General features: G+C 46.0%; 1 protein-coding gene across 1 annotated transcript in view; it reads right to left on the reverse strand.

Annotated features, from left to right (window-relative positions):
- The window catches only part of STX18 (syntaxin 18), a 119,011-nt gene that overhangs the window by 41,795 nt on the left and 61,282 nt on the right, over nucleotides 1-15,934 (reverse strand). The window contains exon 2 of the mRNA XM_002923292.4: nucleotides 4,867-4,934. Within this exon, the coding sequence (XP_002923338.3) occupies nucleotides 4,867-4,934 (68 nt within the window). The remainder of the gene's footprint in view (nucleotides 1-4,866; nucleotides 4,935-15,934) is intronic.

Here is a 15,934-nt window from a genome sequence, read left to right on the forward strand (position 1 = left end):
CCCCCCCCCACCCGTGCGGACAGCACTTCCGGTCCTTCCTGCCGCTCAGGTCCCACACCTCAAGTCCTCCCAACCCCTCTTTTTCTCTCCCAGCTCCGGTCTAATCCATCGACAAATCTCTTTGGCTCTACCTTCAGAGTATTTCCAGAATCTGAACTCTTGTTATCACACTCACGGCTACGCCTCTGGTCCACGGCACCGACATCCCTCGCCTGGACTGAGCTGCAGCCTCCCAGCATGTCAGCCGCTCCAGCCGATCCCCACGGACCAGCCATGCTGATCCTGTTCCAAAGGAAGTCATGTCCTATCGCTCCTCCACGCAAGACCTTCCCATGGCTTCCTACCCAGCAATAAAAACCAAGGTTCTTGCAAAAGCAACAAGACCCTTCAGATGACCTACAAGAGCTGCTCCTGCGGTCTCTCTGGGCTCATCTTCAGCAATCCCTCATCCTTCCTGCTGCTGTCACACCAGCCCCCCTGCTGCTCTCCATCAGGATCTTTATACCTGCAGGCTGCCTTCTTCTGGAATGTTCTTTCCCCAGATATCTATATAAACTGATCCCTTACTCCTTTTAGGTGTTTACTGAATGTCCCCCTCTGAATGAAGCCTTCCCTAACCCTCCTTTATAAGACTGTTTCCTGACAGGTGCTACCTACTTCCCCACCCCCCTGAAAGCACTTATCCAGCTCTAACATCCTACATAGTTTACTTTTTAATTTTGTTTCTTCTCTGTCTTCCCCCTCAAAAATATAAGTTCCACACAGGCAAGGACTTCCGTCGGTCTGTTCACTGCTATATCCCATCATCAAGAGCACCGCCTAGGATTTGGCGGGCTGATAAATCAGATCATAATCATTTTTTGAATGGCCTGACTCAGTGCATGCAGAACAGGCTTGATATACGGCTGCAGCTGTGCTCCTTAGAAGCCCCTCCCCCAGTTGATTTTATCCCACCCCCAAGATCTGCAGGCGCTTCCAGAGCCTTCCCTGGAAAAGCCACTGCCTCCATCCTGATGACGGGTCCCTCCCAAGAGAAAAGGGAGGAGTGAGCTCGGGGTTCTCAGTCCCAGCCACAAGGTAAGCCTTCTTTCCTCTCTGGGTAAGGCACCTTCCTATTCCCCAACCCCAGCTCCTCATTTTCTGGGGGAGAGTTGGAAGGACAGAAGGAAGCCCCTGGGTTCTTGGAAAACAGATGGCCCTACCCTCAGTGGAACTTGGAAGAGTGCGAGATGAGTGTTTTCCTATCCCAGCACTCTCTAGCTTCTCGTTTGCTTACCTAGTTTGGCTTCACATGGTAATGCTAGGTAATGCTAACAGAATGTGCCCTACATAAGGCATGGGCTCCATCCCTCCTCCCCAACCCCCCAGTCAAAGCAGGGGAGAGAGAGCGGGGAGAAGGGGGGCCTCCAGCCTTGGGCTCCTCCCTTATAGAAGCGATCTCATCAGAAATGGAGGCGAGAGGGGTGAGGGACAAGTAAACAAGAAAGGTACTTACTTCCAAGTGAACATGCACCCCGTGGGCGGAACGGACCTATAAATGACTAATTCCAAGAACATTAGATTAACATCCTCCTACTCTCTATTTTGATTTAATAGAAACTCAGCTCAGTGAAACTGAAAAGGTCTAAAGGTTAATTTGATAAAACTGATCACTCAATTAAAAGGTGATGTTCCTTTAGGAACATTATACATTAACCTTTTAAGCTGGAAATTGACAGTATGGTTATTCTATTAGTAAAAACAGAAACCAAAGAAGTTTTCCCCTCAAGTGGTATTGTTTTGTTGCCAAGACATTGCAGAAAAGGTACATCCACCAGAAGTGGAGACATTATTTTTAATTAAAATCATTCAAGAGATCCAGCCAGAGGCTACCTCCGTTGCATGCTGTTCTGCTCTAGTAAAATGTCATTGCTAAAAAAAATTAAATGGGTCAATAAAGTCTGAGCTCTACATTATGGAAAAAATTACAGCTTCCTAATTATGTCAAACTAACATAGCTTTATGGGTCTGAAGGCAATTTTTCTTTCAATTCCACATTCGTACTCCATCCAAAATGTTCCCGGCCAAGGCCAGCACACCGCACTGGGAGGCAGGAGCGATGAACAGGCAGGCTGCAGACCATCCACCATCGTCCGGAGGGGGACTTGATGGGAGCCAAGAAGGGCAGCCCTTCTCCATCCGGAGAGATGCAGATCACTGAGAGGATGCCTCCTCCCCAGTCCTGTTTCTGCATGAATCAGCTCCCCCGGTGTGACCCCAAGTGCCTTCTTCAGCCCCCTGGCACGGAAGAAGGGGGACTTCTCTGATTGGTAAGCTGGCAGAGGGAACCAGGCACAGACAGGGACATGCACACGCACCCCGCCACGGCTCCCTGCTCGCTCTCCTCTTCGAGATCTGCTCGCTTACAGGCCCTGCTGCCCTCCTCTCTCTCATATGCCAGAAGGGGGCTGCCCCTGATCTCTGTGCTCCAGGGACTGCAACCATTCAGTGGCAGGAACGGCTGAGTGAGTCTAATTCCAGAGCCTTCGATAAGGCTGCCCACTCTCAGACCTAAGCTCTGCCTGCCACCTTAGGTTTTACTGGTGATCAAGCTGGTCACTCGTCCATCTCCATCAAGTTGATCTCACCCCTGCAATCCCACCTCTCTCCTCTCTCTCTCCTTCCCTCCCTTCCTCTCCCCACTCTCTGGCAGGTTGGAGAGGTATGTTCTTTTCTAACTGCCCACCCCTATAACTTCATCATAGGTCACATGGGGTTCCAGTCCGGTTACCCTTCACCAAGGGACTTCTCTGTGTCAGGAACTTGCACACATCTCCTCTAATCCTCAGAAGAGCATCATCCGCATTGAAAAAAGGAAACAAGCACGAGATGTGAAGTGAGCTCTAGACACTCACATCACTAATACCTGGCAGAAGCGGGGCTGAACTTTGGTGTGACTGACCGCTCCCCCCCAAGCCCCTGCTCTGGCAAAGGGACCACAACAGGGACAGGAGTGGAATGCAGAATGCATGAGCTGGCAATGGGAAAAGGAGTAAAAGACTGAGTTTCCATAATGAGATGACAGATTCGTCAAGACTCAGAAAGCCTCAGGAACTAGAGTTCTATCTGATGCTCAAGCCACAAAACCAGTAAGTGGCAGAGCGGGACCAGCCCCGGAGATCCCGGGCGTCAGTCTGAGCGCCCGCTGCCCGTAGCTGGGAAATAGGAAGCCCTGGGCCAGTGGCCGGCTGTCCTAGGTGACGTCAGGGAGAGGACTTGGAGTGGTCTGCAGGCACGGACACACAGTGTGTGGGAGCTGAGGAGAAGTACATGCCTGAATATCACTATTCTAATCACAAGTTTGAAACTATGGCAAAGTTCCAGAATAGCACCCTTATACAATAATCTTATAAATGCATGGAAATGCACTGCATTTCAATGATACTGTCTTATGGGAATCTCTCAACTAGCCGGTGAGGGATTACCAACCCCTCTGTCTACAGCAGGACTCCGCAAGCTTTTTTCGCAAAGGGCCTGATAGTAAATACATTCAGTTTTGCAGGCCATGTAGTCTGTCACAGCCATCTAGCTCTGCTGTGTAGTGCAAAAGCAGCCAAAGATAACATGTAAATGAATGGGTTTGGTGGTGTTCCAATAAACTTTATTTAGGGACACTCGAATGTGAATTTAAATTTAATTTTCATATGTGGTGAAATCTTGTTCTTTTCCCCCCGCCGTTTAAAAACTATTCTTGGTTCACAGGCTATACAAACACAGGCAGCAGGGTGGACTTGGCCTCCAGGCGGTAGTTTGTTGACCCCTGGTTTAGAGACGACACTGGGTTTTACAGATTGACTTTCTCCAGTTCACAAGGCCAATAAGGGAGTGGGGTGGCCTGAACTAACCAACATTTAACATTCGCCTTGCTGGATGCCTTTTCAAGGCCAAGGGAAGTGAACAATGGATTCCCATGAAGGGCCTCTACACTCATGTAACCTAAGTTGTCGGGTACTCCAGAAAGGAGCTGGACAGAGAGGTTTATGCCAGTTTTGTTAAGCTTTCCAAAATGTCTACATCTTCCATTTTTGTGGACTATAAAATTAGTACTTGCTATCCATGTATACCTCTGGAAATGAAATTTACACTGCCATCTAGTGTTGAGCTATTATTTTAACTGAAAACTTAAAAATAAGGTCTTCTTGGTACTATTACTATGCACTAAGAGTAATTTACTACATTCCAAAATTATACGATGAAATACACTTAGAAGTATAACGTTGCCGATGATGACATTTCATATGCCCCCCCAACGTTCTCATTAATTCACACAGGACACTTGAAGTGCGGTCCTATGGAAGACAGGCTGCGCCATGGCCAGGTGCAAATGGAGCTCAGGGAAGCGCAGGGGACAAGGCATCTGCACCGTAATGCCCCTGCACCTGCTGAGAGCTGGAGTCTACTCCAGAACCTATTTTGGAAGTCTCAGTCAAAATGCTTTCCTCCTTTGAAAAAGCAACCTAACCAAACCCTCTCTAGATGCAAGAGTTTACGTGACTTGCATCGTTCCATCGTCTGTTCAATAGCATGTACTGAGAAACTGTCTCATTTGTGTCTACATGTTTCACAACATCCGTGGTACACACAGAGATACAAACATGAAGGAGCAACAGCACAGAAGATCACACTGGGGATATCGTGACCCCAAGGGCAAGCGGGCTAGCAGAGCCTACCCTGGATAGGAGAGCTCCCTCCTGCTCTGCAGACACCACACCAAACTGATCCTCCCAAGACAACTCTGAGTTAGTAAGTAAAAAGTAAGGACAAAAGGCTCAAAAGGAACACATGTATGGGAAAGAATTTAGTCACCAGTAAAAAATACGCACTTACCTATATGCATTAATATAATCTTTCCTGTGTTCCAGAAGAAAGTCTCTCAGTTTGCCAATGTGTGAAATCTAGAATAAAAGAAAGCAAGGAGTTTATATAGATATTACATTCACCTGCAATAAATTTTAAATTAATAGAGGATGGAATGCAGGTCGTAGACAAATTTTGAAGCTACACACTGGACAACTTCAGTTTTGGGTTCTCATATATAGCTGAGCCCTGAACATCAACGCAGGGGTAAGGGTGCCGACACCCCACAGTCGAAAATCCTTATATAACTTTTGACTCCCCCAAAACTTAACTATTAGTAGCCTGTTGACCAGAAGCTTTACCAATAACATAAACAGTCGGTTAACACATATTTTGTATATGTATCACATACTGTATTCTCACAATAAAGCAAGCTAGAGAAAAAAATGTTACTAAGAAATCATAAGGAAGAAAAAATCCGTTTACAGGACTGTACTGCATTCTCAAAATAAAATCACGTATAAGTGGGCCCACACAATTCAAACCCATGTTGTTCAAGGGTCATCTGTCATCACTAGCTTGTTGATTAACTTTCCCAAAGTCACCCACAATCCTGGGCCTTGGTCTCTCTTTGACAGTTCCTCTTTCCTTGTAAGTGTTGTGATACGATCTAACATGTTAGGAAGAGACGATCTCTAAGGAACTTTGAGATTAAATGAGATAATGCATGTGTAGTAACTATACAGCATGTGCTCAATAAAGGCCAAATCCTTTCCTTATCTAAAGGATATCTAAAATTTTATAGACAAATACTCCTTCTTCCGAGAATCCCGGGGATGGATTCTAAGGCTGGAAATATCAAGTTTATAGACAGGGCCCCACAGAGCAGCAGAGTTAAAAGCTTCACGGGCAACAAGGGATACGTACAGAGCAAACCTCCATCTTCCCAAAGGCCTACTTGCCCAGATGAACAAAAAGGACACAAAGGTACAAAGGACTCGTCATGGCTGGTATCTAGTGTAATAAAACCCTACTCTAAAGCACCTGCCACGTGTCAGCATGTGGAGCTAGGGATTACAGAATAAGTAAAATAAAATAAAAATAGGTAGGAAGAAACCTACAACCATGGTTGACAAAGACAAAAGTGTTTCCAAAAGGAAAGAATGATTAACTAAGCCGGTGGCCTGCTCTGTCCTTTGACCAATGCTCACGCTAGCTTCCTTCTAAGGCCCTTTGTACTTATTCCAAACGTACATAACCCCAGCCTTGAAGGGTCCGCTGAACTTTCATCTTTTCCATGAAAGTTTTTCTGTCAAGGCCAACTCAGGCTAATTTTCGCTTTGCTCTCAACTTAAAAGCACTTCTGCATACCACCCACGTGGCACGAAGTTACACACGGCCCTCTGGCTGCTCCATCAGTGGGATTATGAACCATGCAAAGAGGGGCTGGGCTGCTGCTCTGCAGTTCTGAGCACAACACAGAGCACGGGGGGGGGGGGCACTAAGTATCTGTGGAACAAGTACGTGTCTAAACACAAAGACAGTATTTATCACAAAGGAGACATTCAGCGTTTGGCTGCAGATAGGTCAATAGGAGTTCAGTTGAATTTCCCACGAAGTCTAGATAAATAATAAATACGGTTCAGAAAAGTACCTTCAGGCATTTGAAGAGCAGGACTCAAACTAAAAATGAAGCATGGCCATAACATTCACTCACTTACCAGGTAACAAACAAGGGTTGAGAGTCTGCCTGACATCCCTGGCCCTATGAGGTACTTTCTCTTCCCTATCTGTGGCCCTGTTGTGGGCACGGACAGCACAGTTCTCTAATAGTAACCAGTTTGGGAAAGTGAACCTCACAGAAGCTATGTGACTCATTCAAGGAGACACACGCAGTGTGTGGCAGAGCTTAAAAATAAACTCAGGACAGTCTGAGTTCAAGTTCAGCATATTTTCCTGTACAACAAAGCTGCCTTCCTTACACACCTTATTCCTATTTTCCACTTAAATGCATTATAAAATCTGACTTTTAAGGCTGTGGGGAAAATATTTAAGAGAAGTACAAACAAGGTGTTTACCGCACCACATATAAGATTTGATCGTTACTCTCCTGTTTTAACTTTCAATGGTTTCTATCCCCTTCCCCAACCCCTATCTACAAGGGGCCAGGTAGACAGCACATGAGTAAAGCAAGGGAAGTGGATGGCTGTAGTACATTTGGCAATGGTGAATTCTGGATAAAATACGCTGCAGCCAAAGGAAGCAGCTCTGCAGCTGATTTGCCAAAGGGCAGCCAACCGTAACCTCTGGGCCTAAACAATGGGGTCAAGCCCAAATTCCCATAGAGCACTCAAGGCCCTTCACGGTCCAGCTCCAAAAGTCCCATGTGGCCTCAGTCCCTGCCACACTGCCTACCAGGCTCCAGGCTCCAAGTCCCAAGGCTTCCCAACACGCACACCCAGACGGTTCTCCCTTTCCCTGGAATACCCTACCCACCTCCCTCCTTCGCAAACTTCTCCTTCAAGACACTTTTCTTCCCTACTCTGCGTTCCCAGGCACAGCCAGACCCTACTTGCCCACAGAACGTGGCACATATACCCATTTCAGCACCCCTTCCTTCGAGAGGGCTGCAACGACTCATTTCAGACTGACTTGCCTTCACCAGACGGCCAGCTCCTAGAAGGTGAAGGGTCGTTTCTCTTTCCTGTGCTTGTCAGGCACAGTTCTTGGAGCAAAGGAGAGACTCAAAAACGTTCACTACATGTTGAATAAACAGTGGGTAATGAATAATCCCCAAAGGATTATATTTACTGTTGCAGACAAAGTAATACCACCCTCGCCCCCAAAGTCATCCAAGGTATAATCCCTGGAACCTGTTACTGTATTATGTGACAGGGCAAAGGACAATTAACATAGCAGGTGGAATTAAGGTTGCTCATCAGTTGACCTTAAAATAGGGATAATAATAGATTAACCATATAGGTAGGTAGGCCCTGTATAATCACAAGGGTCCTTAACTGTGGAAGAGGGAGGCAGGAGACAGAGGCAGCATGACGCAATGGGAGAAGGACTCAATCCAGCACTGCCTGCTTTGAAGACGGAGGGCAGGAGCCAAGGAACGTGGTCAGCCTCTACAAGGTGGGAAAGGCAAGGAAATGGATTCTCCCCTACTGTCTCCCCAGAAAAGAACATAGCCCTGCCAACACCTCATTTTCAGCCTAGGAAGTCCTGTTTTGGACCTCTGCCTACAAGACCATAAGATAATAAATTTTTGTTGTTTGAAGCCACTGGATTTGGTGATTTGTTACAGCAGCAAGAAGAAACTAATCCAGGTTGTCCTAGTTTAAGCTGCTGTGACAAAATCCCACAGGCTGTGTGGCTTGCAGTAGGATGACACAGTCCCATAGTTCTGGAGGCTGGGAAGTCCTAGATCAAGGTGCCAAGAGATCCGGGGTGTGGTGAGAACACTCTTTCTAGTCTGCAAACAGCCCCATGCGGTAGAGAGGTGTCACCTCTCCCAAGTCTCTTCTTAAAAGGGCACTAATCTCATTCATGACCTGATCACCTCTCACAGGCCCCACCTCCTACCATATTACACTGGGGATTAGGGATTCAACATACGCATTGGGGGGGGTGGACACAAACATTNAACATTCAGAGGAGGGTTGAAGTTTTTTTTTTTTTTTTTTTTTTTAGGAGCCGTAAAGTTTTCTATAAAAAGTTTTAACAAGCCCAAAGGCTAGATCCATTTCCCACTCCCTCACTGCCCTCCACCCCCACCTTTAGCTAGCTGGGGTCTACCAGGATGCCATTGTGCAAGGGGTTGAGTGCTGGCAGCAAGAAGGCCCCACACGCATCTCAAAAAAACATAATTAGAAGAGGTTTCACGTAAAGTATAACAAATGTGATCCCAATTTCTTACATTCTGTAATGGCAAATTTCTATAAAATAAACTTATTAAAACAAACTGAAGCTTGTTCAGTATTAAATGGAATTCTTGGTAAATTAAGAGGTATTAAGTAATTACTGACTTAACAATATCATCTGTATAACTCAATATTTAACATGAGTATAATGAACGAAATATTTCAAAAGCATAAATGAAAATAAATGAGCATTAAGGTTTCTGTAGGTATTTGACAGCCTTGAAATTCTATTAGATTCCTAAAATAAATACACACACACACAAATCACAACAAATACGAAAAAAATCAATAGGTCTTTGATTTATCTAAATAGACACCCTTAAGTCCCAAATAGCATTATATGATAGTGGTCTATCTTCATCATGAACGATTTGACACTTTAATCACATGACCACCACTATCTTTGTAAAGATTCTTGGCCAAGCTCTGATCTGTTTACTGTTGTGCTTAGTCCCATTTTTGACAATAAACTGCCAAAAATAGTATATTATATTTCATATGCTTCTGATATGGCCTTTATGTTTTCAGATTTTTAGAGGCCGAGTACCTGGATGCTTTCAATTTTGAATGCTTCTACACATAGTGCCAGTTTTAAAAGAACCACCTGTACGTGTGTGTCCAAAGAGAAGGCCTCTTACTTTTAAAAGGAGAAAGGCCATTCCACTGTCAAGTCTGACATGGAAATCAGAGTAAAATGAAAGTTTTATTGCCCTGTAAAGATCTAAAACTAGTGTCGATTTCTTAATCTTGGTATTACTGAATGACACGGGGAGGAGAGTAGGGAGAGGGTCCTGGAAGGAAACGAGGTCAGTGGAGAAGTCTGTGGGACCAATGGGTGACTAAATGCAGGGGCTAAAAACAGGGAGCATTCTGGGGGCTAAGCCATGCTGTGGGGTGAATCACAACCTTGGGCAGATGAGGGACACACCATCTTCATAGCTCTGTGCCTTCATGACTGCTCTCTGCCTGGAACAGCTTTCTCTATTCCAACCCCATGCCACCAGAAGAATTCCTGTTCATCCTTCCAGGTTCCAGTTAAATGTCACCTCCTCCACGAAGCCTTCCCTAACACCTTCCTTAGTATTTTATAAATACCCGTCAGCACTTTCCATAGAATATTAGAAGTATTTACCTGTGACCCCCCCCCCACTAGACTTCAACTGAATTCACTGAGGTCAGGATCTATGCCCCATTCATTTTTGTATCTCCGGTAGTGAATAAAATGTTGGATGAAGAAAGGAGGGGCGGAAAAAAGTTTGTGGGGGTTGAAAAATACAACAGAAAGGGCTTCAAGATCTGATAACTTCCTGACGTACGAGCTGGGTCAAAAAGGTGTCAGAGGTATCACAAGATTGCACCTAAACAACTGTGAACAAAGGAAGAGGAACACGCTGGCTGTCTGTGCGAATAGTTCTCACAGAAAGTCAGTGGTGTGTGTTTTCAGAAGGTCAACTCTACTGAAGACGTGCGACCTCACACACTTCAAAGGAGATGATCTGCTCCCACAAAGCTGATCCTCTCCCAACACAGGAGAGTCTTTACAGCCGGGAGCTGCGGTCTGACTACACTGCCATTATTTTATGAAACGTGTCCTTCATTTCTAACATCAACTGTAGTTTAAAATAAGAACGGAACTGTAGCTAAAAAAGAAAAGGAAGAAATGCAAGATGTATTTAATATCTGCACTGTACCAGTCACTTTAAGCAGGTTATTTTGTTTAACTCTGATGACAACCCTGTTGAAATAGATTATCTGTCTTGGTGGAGAGAAACCAAAGACCAGAGAGGCGGTATTACTGGCAGAGCCGGGGCTGGAACCCCTAATTATGCTGAGCCAGCATGGGCGCCTTCAAAACTGTTAAATGGACATGCTGGTGTTTTCTAGTTTCAATCAAGTTACTTTAATGACTGCTGTGTACTCTTATTTCACCAGTTAAAGAAAAAAAAAAAACTCCACTTACATATATATATAGATAGATAGATAGATAGATAGATAGATATACTTACGTAATACATACTGATATTAAGAAATTATAATGAATTTTTGCTAAGGAGTGATAACAGTATGCATTATGATTACTTCTACTTTTTTGTGTTTAAAGTTCTTATCTTTTAGAGATATATAGTGAAAAATTTACAAGTCAAATATGATACCCAGGATTTGCTTCAAAACAATATGGGGGAGAGGGAGCATCAGATGAAGCAGGATGGGTCGTGAGTTGGTACGTGTTGAAGACGGGGCACGTGTGCAGATGGGGGTTCCTTATACCATTCTGTCTACTTCAGTATATATTTGAAATCTTCCTTAATAAAAACATTTTTAAAAATCTCCCATTTAGCATTTTCTTCCCCTAACACTTCTAGTCATTTGAAGTATAGATTTTCTGCTGCCAAACTAGTAATAATCCGCACACGCTTGAACCAAAAACTAAATTCCATGCAAATCTCTACCTACTTTATTTCTAAGTACCTGAAATCTTTGCTTAAAATTCCATTTACCAGGTTCGATGCCCCTTCAAACAAACAAACAACAACAAAATCTTCCCTGAGAGGAGACTGTGTGCCAGGTGGTATTCCCCGCGCTGTGTGCACAGTAGCTCGCCTAATTCCCCCAGGCGTGATGACAGGTAACGCCACCACGCCTATTCTACACGTGAGAAATGGAGTCAGAGACGGGATCAATAATGTGCTTAGGGACACGTGGAGTGAAGTCTGGACGGAGCTCGACGTTCTACGCATCAGGCTTGAGTTCTTAGGTCACAAGTGTAGTTGTCCTGTACGATATTCACAAAGGGGACGACTGAGAAAGGTGTCCGAGTGAGCACCGTCAAGCTGGTCCTTTCTTCTTCCATCCTGTGCAGCAACGCACCAGACACTTGCCTGCACCCACCAGCCATGGCCACTTGCTGAGCACCCGCCATGGGTGTGTCTGGGTGTGTCTGGATGTGTCAGGCCATGCAGAAACTGCTCAGTCAACATGTGCCGGCATTTACTCTCCCAAAACAACTGGAAGGATTAGACATGACCCCCCTTCCCATTTAAGAAACATGGAAACGGAGGCCCATGCAAGGCTGCAAGGCTGGCAAGAGGCAGAACTGGGACTGGTCACAGGTCTGTGTGACTCAAAGGTGAAGTCACTCACCCTGTATTATACTGTCAAAAGACTGGTAGGGGGGCGCCTGGGTGGCACAGTGGTTAAGCGTCTGCCTTCGGCTCAGGGCGTGATCCCGGCGTTGTGGGATCAAGCCCCACATCAGGCTCTTCCACTCTGAGCCTGCTTCTTCCTCTCCCACTCCCCCTGCTTGTGTTCCCTGTCTCTCTGGCTGTCTCTATCTCTGTCAAATAAATAATTAAAATCTTAAAAAAAAAAAAAAAAAAGACTGGTAGGACTACCAATATTTAGCTTACTGAAGTCGGAAGCGTTTCTCCATAGTAATATAAGCTGGGTTTCACGTGAGAGTATCTGTGTACAAGGTTGAATTTGAAAATGTTTTTAACTACAGTGGATACGGAAAGATCCGCAAGAAAGGTTTCCACACACAGCGCTCATTTTAAAAGTCACCTGTATGCTAAAGTAGGAATACTCATGTATCTGAAAGGAATGTTTCCACTGGCTCCTGTCCTCTCCTCCCAGGTCAGCTGCCATGCCGTGGGTTTTGCAACATGGCAGGCTTGGAATTGGCAAAGCTACCCGGATGTGGAGGGGAAGGCCCACAAACACGAGCAAGGAAACAGGACAGTCAGGAAGACCAGCAGTACAATGCTGACCTGTTCGTTTTGAGTATCAAACATCAAACTACCACAAAACATGGCTTAAATGAACAAGGAAGACAACTTCCCAGACTGCTTTTCTCCCCCACGTTTGCGTTCTCCTACGGCCACCTTCAGCTCGGGCAGGGGACAGGCAGAGGAGCAGACTCTGGGCGAAAGACTGCATGGGTCTGGGTGCACGGGTCTGGGTAGAGCAGGATGGGCAAGACAGAGATGGATGGGTAAGAAATCATGGGGCGCCTGGGTGGCTCAGTCGTTAAGCGTCTGCCTTCGGCTCAGGGCGTGATCCCGGCGTTATGGGATCGAGCCCCACATCAGGCTCCTCTGCTATGAGCCTGCTTCTTCCTCTCCCACTCCCCCTGCTTGTGTTCCCTCTCTCTCTGGCTGNCTCTGTCAAAAAAAAAAAAAAAAACTTTAAAAAAAAAAAAAAAAAAAAAAAAAGAAATCCAGGGAGTTGGCAGAGATGCTTGGGTTCTGACCTCTGCTTTGCCACCCACTGCTGAGGGAGACCCTGATCCCCAGTCCTTAGGCTGTACGTGCAGGGACTTCAGCGGGACCAATATTCCTGGCCTCGAGGGAGGAGGAGCAACTTAACTGGTTTATGACTTGGAGAAAGGAATGAGGGTGCTCGGTCCGTCTCGCCCTCTCCTCTGCTCACACCAGCCAGCCAAGGGTATATTCCGACCCAAGCTCCCCCCCTGCATTTGGCTACAAATCTAAAGCCAGGTCCCCCATGTGGCTTTTTCATGTTCTGACTCCTGTATTTCTCTTTCAGATGGTTCCAAAATTGGGCTGAGAAGAAAGGGGTGCTTTTACAAGCTCCCCTAAACTCTTAACCTTTGCCAACTGAAATTTGAGCAAGTTGCTTAATCTCCCTGGGCTTCACTACAAAGAGAGGGAGGTAAACATTATTTTTAAGAAACAGTTGCCAGCTTTTACTGAGTGCGTACTACGTGGCAGGCACCGATGTAAATGCCCCGCGCCCATTATCTCCTCTCCTCCTCTCGGCTCTGTGGGGTAGGTTCCACTATAATCCCGGTGCACAGCTGAGAAGACATGGAGCACACATTCCACGTAAAGGGTTCAAGAGAAACGGGAGATTGTGACTCCCAAACCAAGAGCCTGCGTGCTGCTAGTCTGTGCGAGTTCCCCCACAGAGATGGCCCTGCCGTCCCAGCCGAGCACGGTGGGTCTGCGAAACTTGCTTTTACCTTGAGTATAGACGGAACGTTTTGAGATCAAAACTACCCGGTGCTGAGCAGAGTTGTTCGGGTTAAAGGCACAGGGCTACAGCCTTGGGACAGCACAAAGCTAACGGCCACACTCCAGGATCAGCCAGGATCTGGCTTCCTCGGGAAGTTGATGCCTCAGCCAACAAGTGATGTGAACTGCACGCTCAAACTACAGGTATTCACTGGACCCTTTCACTCCTTTCTGTCTCTGAACATGAATGGAGTTCCCTTTTAAGTAGCTATATTTAAATAAGACTCATTCCCCAAAACAAGACACTGAAATTCTCCACAACCCATCTATCATAAAAAGTGTGGTTTCTAAATCAGATGCATTTGACAGGGAAAAAAAGATTCTCCTATCACCTGTCCTTACACATAAAGGTTTTCCTAGGAGGGACCAAACAAAACCAAAACCATCCCAGCACGTGCACCAGTGAGATGGGGCGAGGTACACCCCGGGTGAGTCTGAGCGGCCGACATGGCGGGTTTGCCCACAAGTATATTGTTGGGGGGACGGGGGTGGGAACCAAGCTCGCCTAAAACACACACTGCGTGATCCATTTACAGAAAAGATGGGAAATAGCACGTAAAGTTGTACACAAACAGACAGGAGCCTGAAAGATGGCCCATCAAAATACTGATGGTTGTCTGGCTGGTGAGATTTGGAGATTTTGCTTTCTTCTTAATGCCTTTTTGTATTTTAACATTTTTCTACAATTAGTATGTATAATCTTTGTAATCAGACAAAAAATGTTTTTAAACAAAAGGCAAATCTTCCCACATACTTCCAGACTAAAAGTATACACTGACTCCCCATTACCGACAAATCGGGCCCAATTTCAGCTTGAGGCCTGGGGGTCCCCTCCGTGCGGACATCTCCAGAGTCGAAGCNCCCCCCCCCCCCCCCCCCCCGATCCCACTCTTCTGCCTCAACTCTGCTCAAGGGAGACACCTCCCGAGTCTTCTCTGCCACTTCCAGGCCAGGTTAAGGCCCCTCCTGCAAGCAGACCTCTCTCAGAGACGGTAGCATCCTGCTGTGAAACGTTTTCGTGTCTGTCTGACGTAGGCTGCCCAGGCACACGCCCGGCACAAAGCCTTTCCTCAATAAGGATTCAGTGTTCCGAACCGAACTGATTCTCTATCCCTTTCAGATGCGAAGGGCGTGGTAAAACGGCACCGTCTGGCGGCTCATACTTCACTCATCCACTAGATGGCAACACGGGCACTGCAGGGGGAGTAATACCCGGAACTCAACACATCACCCTTTTTTCCCAAGGGCTTTTAAGATTTCTCTGGTTCTTTGTTTTTTGATCTAGAATCAAAGGATTATTAAAGGTTAATTATTCTGCGCAGGCTGAAGCTGAAACGACATTGTTTGAAAATACACACGTGCACTTGGAGGAGTCCGAGATGACTTGAAAACCCCTCACTCGAGGCAGGGAGGACACAAAGGGAGCTCCAGGCGCATGGCTGCCATCTGCCATCCCAGGCGGCGGGCCCGGCTCTGTTTACGTGTGTCCCCCACAGACCAGTCCTTGAAGCTGCTCCTTCACCGTGCTTTGTAAATTACCCAAAGCAAGATAAACTGTAAGACAAAAACCCTGGTACAAAACGGTGGGATTCTTCTCAAAGGATGACTGCCTTTTAACTGTGGGGCAAGTTCAAAGCGGTCACAAGTGTCCTTTGCGAGTCACAGCAGTGGTCTGACTTGCAAGCCACCCCCCCACACCCCCCCCAAGATAGGAATTCTGTTCTGTTGGCACTCACAACACTTCCAACAAAGACCTGATTGATTATGAAACACTAAGTACCGATTTGCATAATTTGCCTCTGCAAGAAACAACCATTGTTCAAGATTAAAGAGACTCCAGTAGGTCCCTCTGGCATATTGTAAAAAGTTCCCTGTAACACAAAATCATTATTTTTTTTCATTCAATCAGTGGACACAGCTTGCTGTTCAGTTTAGTATGCAGCCAAAGGCACAGCCAGAACGACCACGGCTATATAAACGTTTGCCAACTACTGATAAGCTAAAATGATTTTTCACAAGGATTGTGTTCCCAAGTTTCATTTGGAGGCCCACTAACTAAATTCTGAATCCACTCCCTTCAGTCATAATTGAAAATACATCAATACCAATTACAGCTGAAAGTTCAGAACCAAGGCGCCT

Source organism: Ailuropoda melanoleuca, chromosome 11 (genome assembly GCF_002007445.2).
Source record: "Ailuropoda melanoleuca isolate Jingjing chromosome 11, ASM200744v2, whole genome shotgun sequence".
Lineage (NCBI taxonomy): Eukaryota > Metazoa > Chordata > Mammalia > Carnivora > Ursidae > Ailuropoda > Ailuropoda melanoleuca.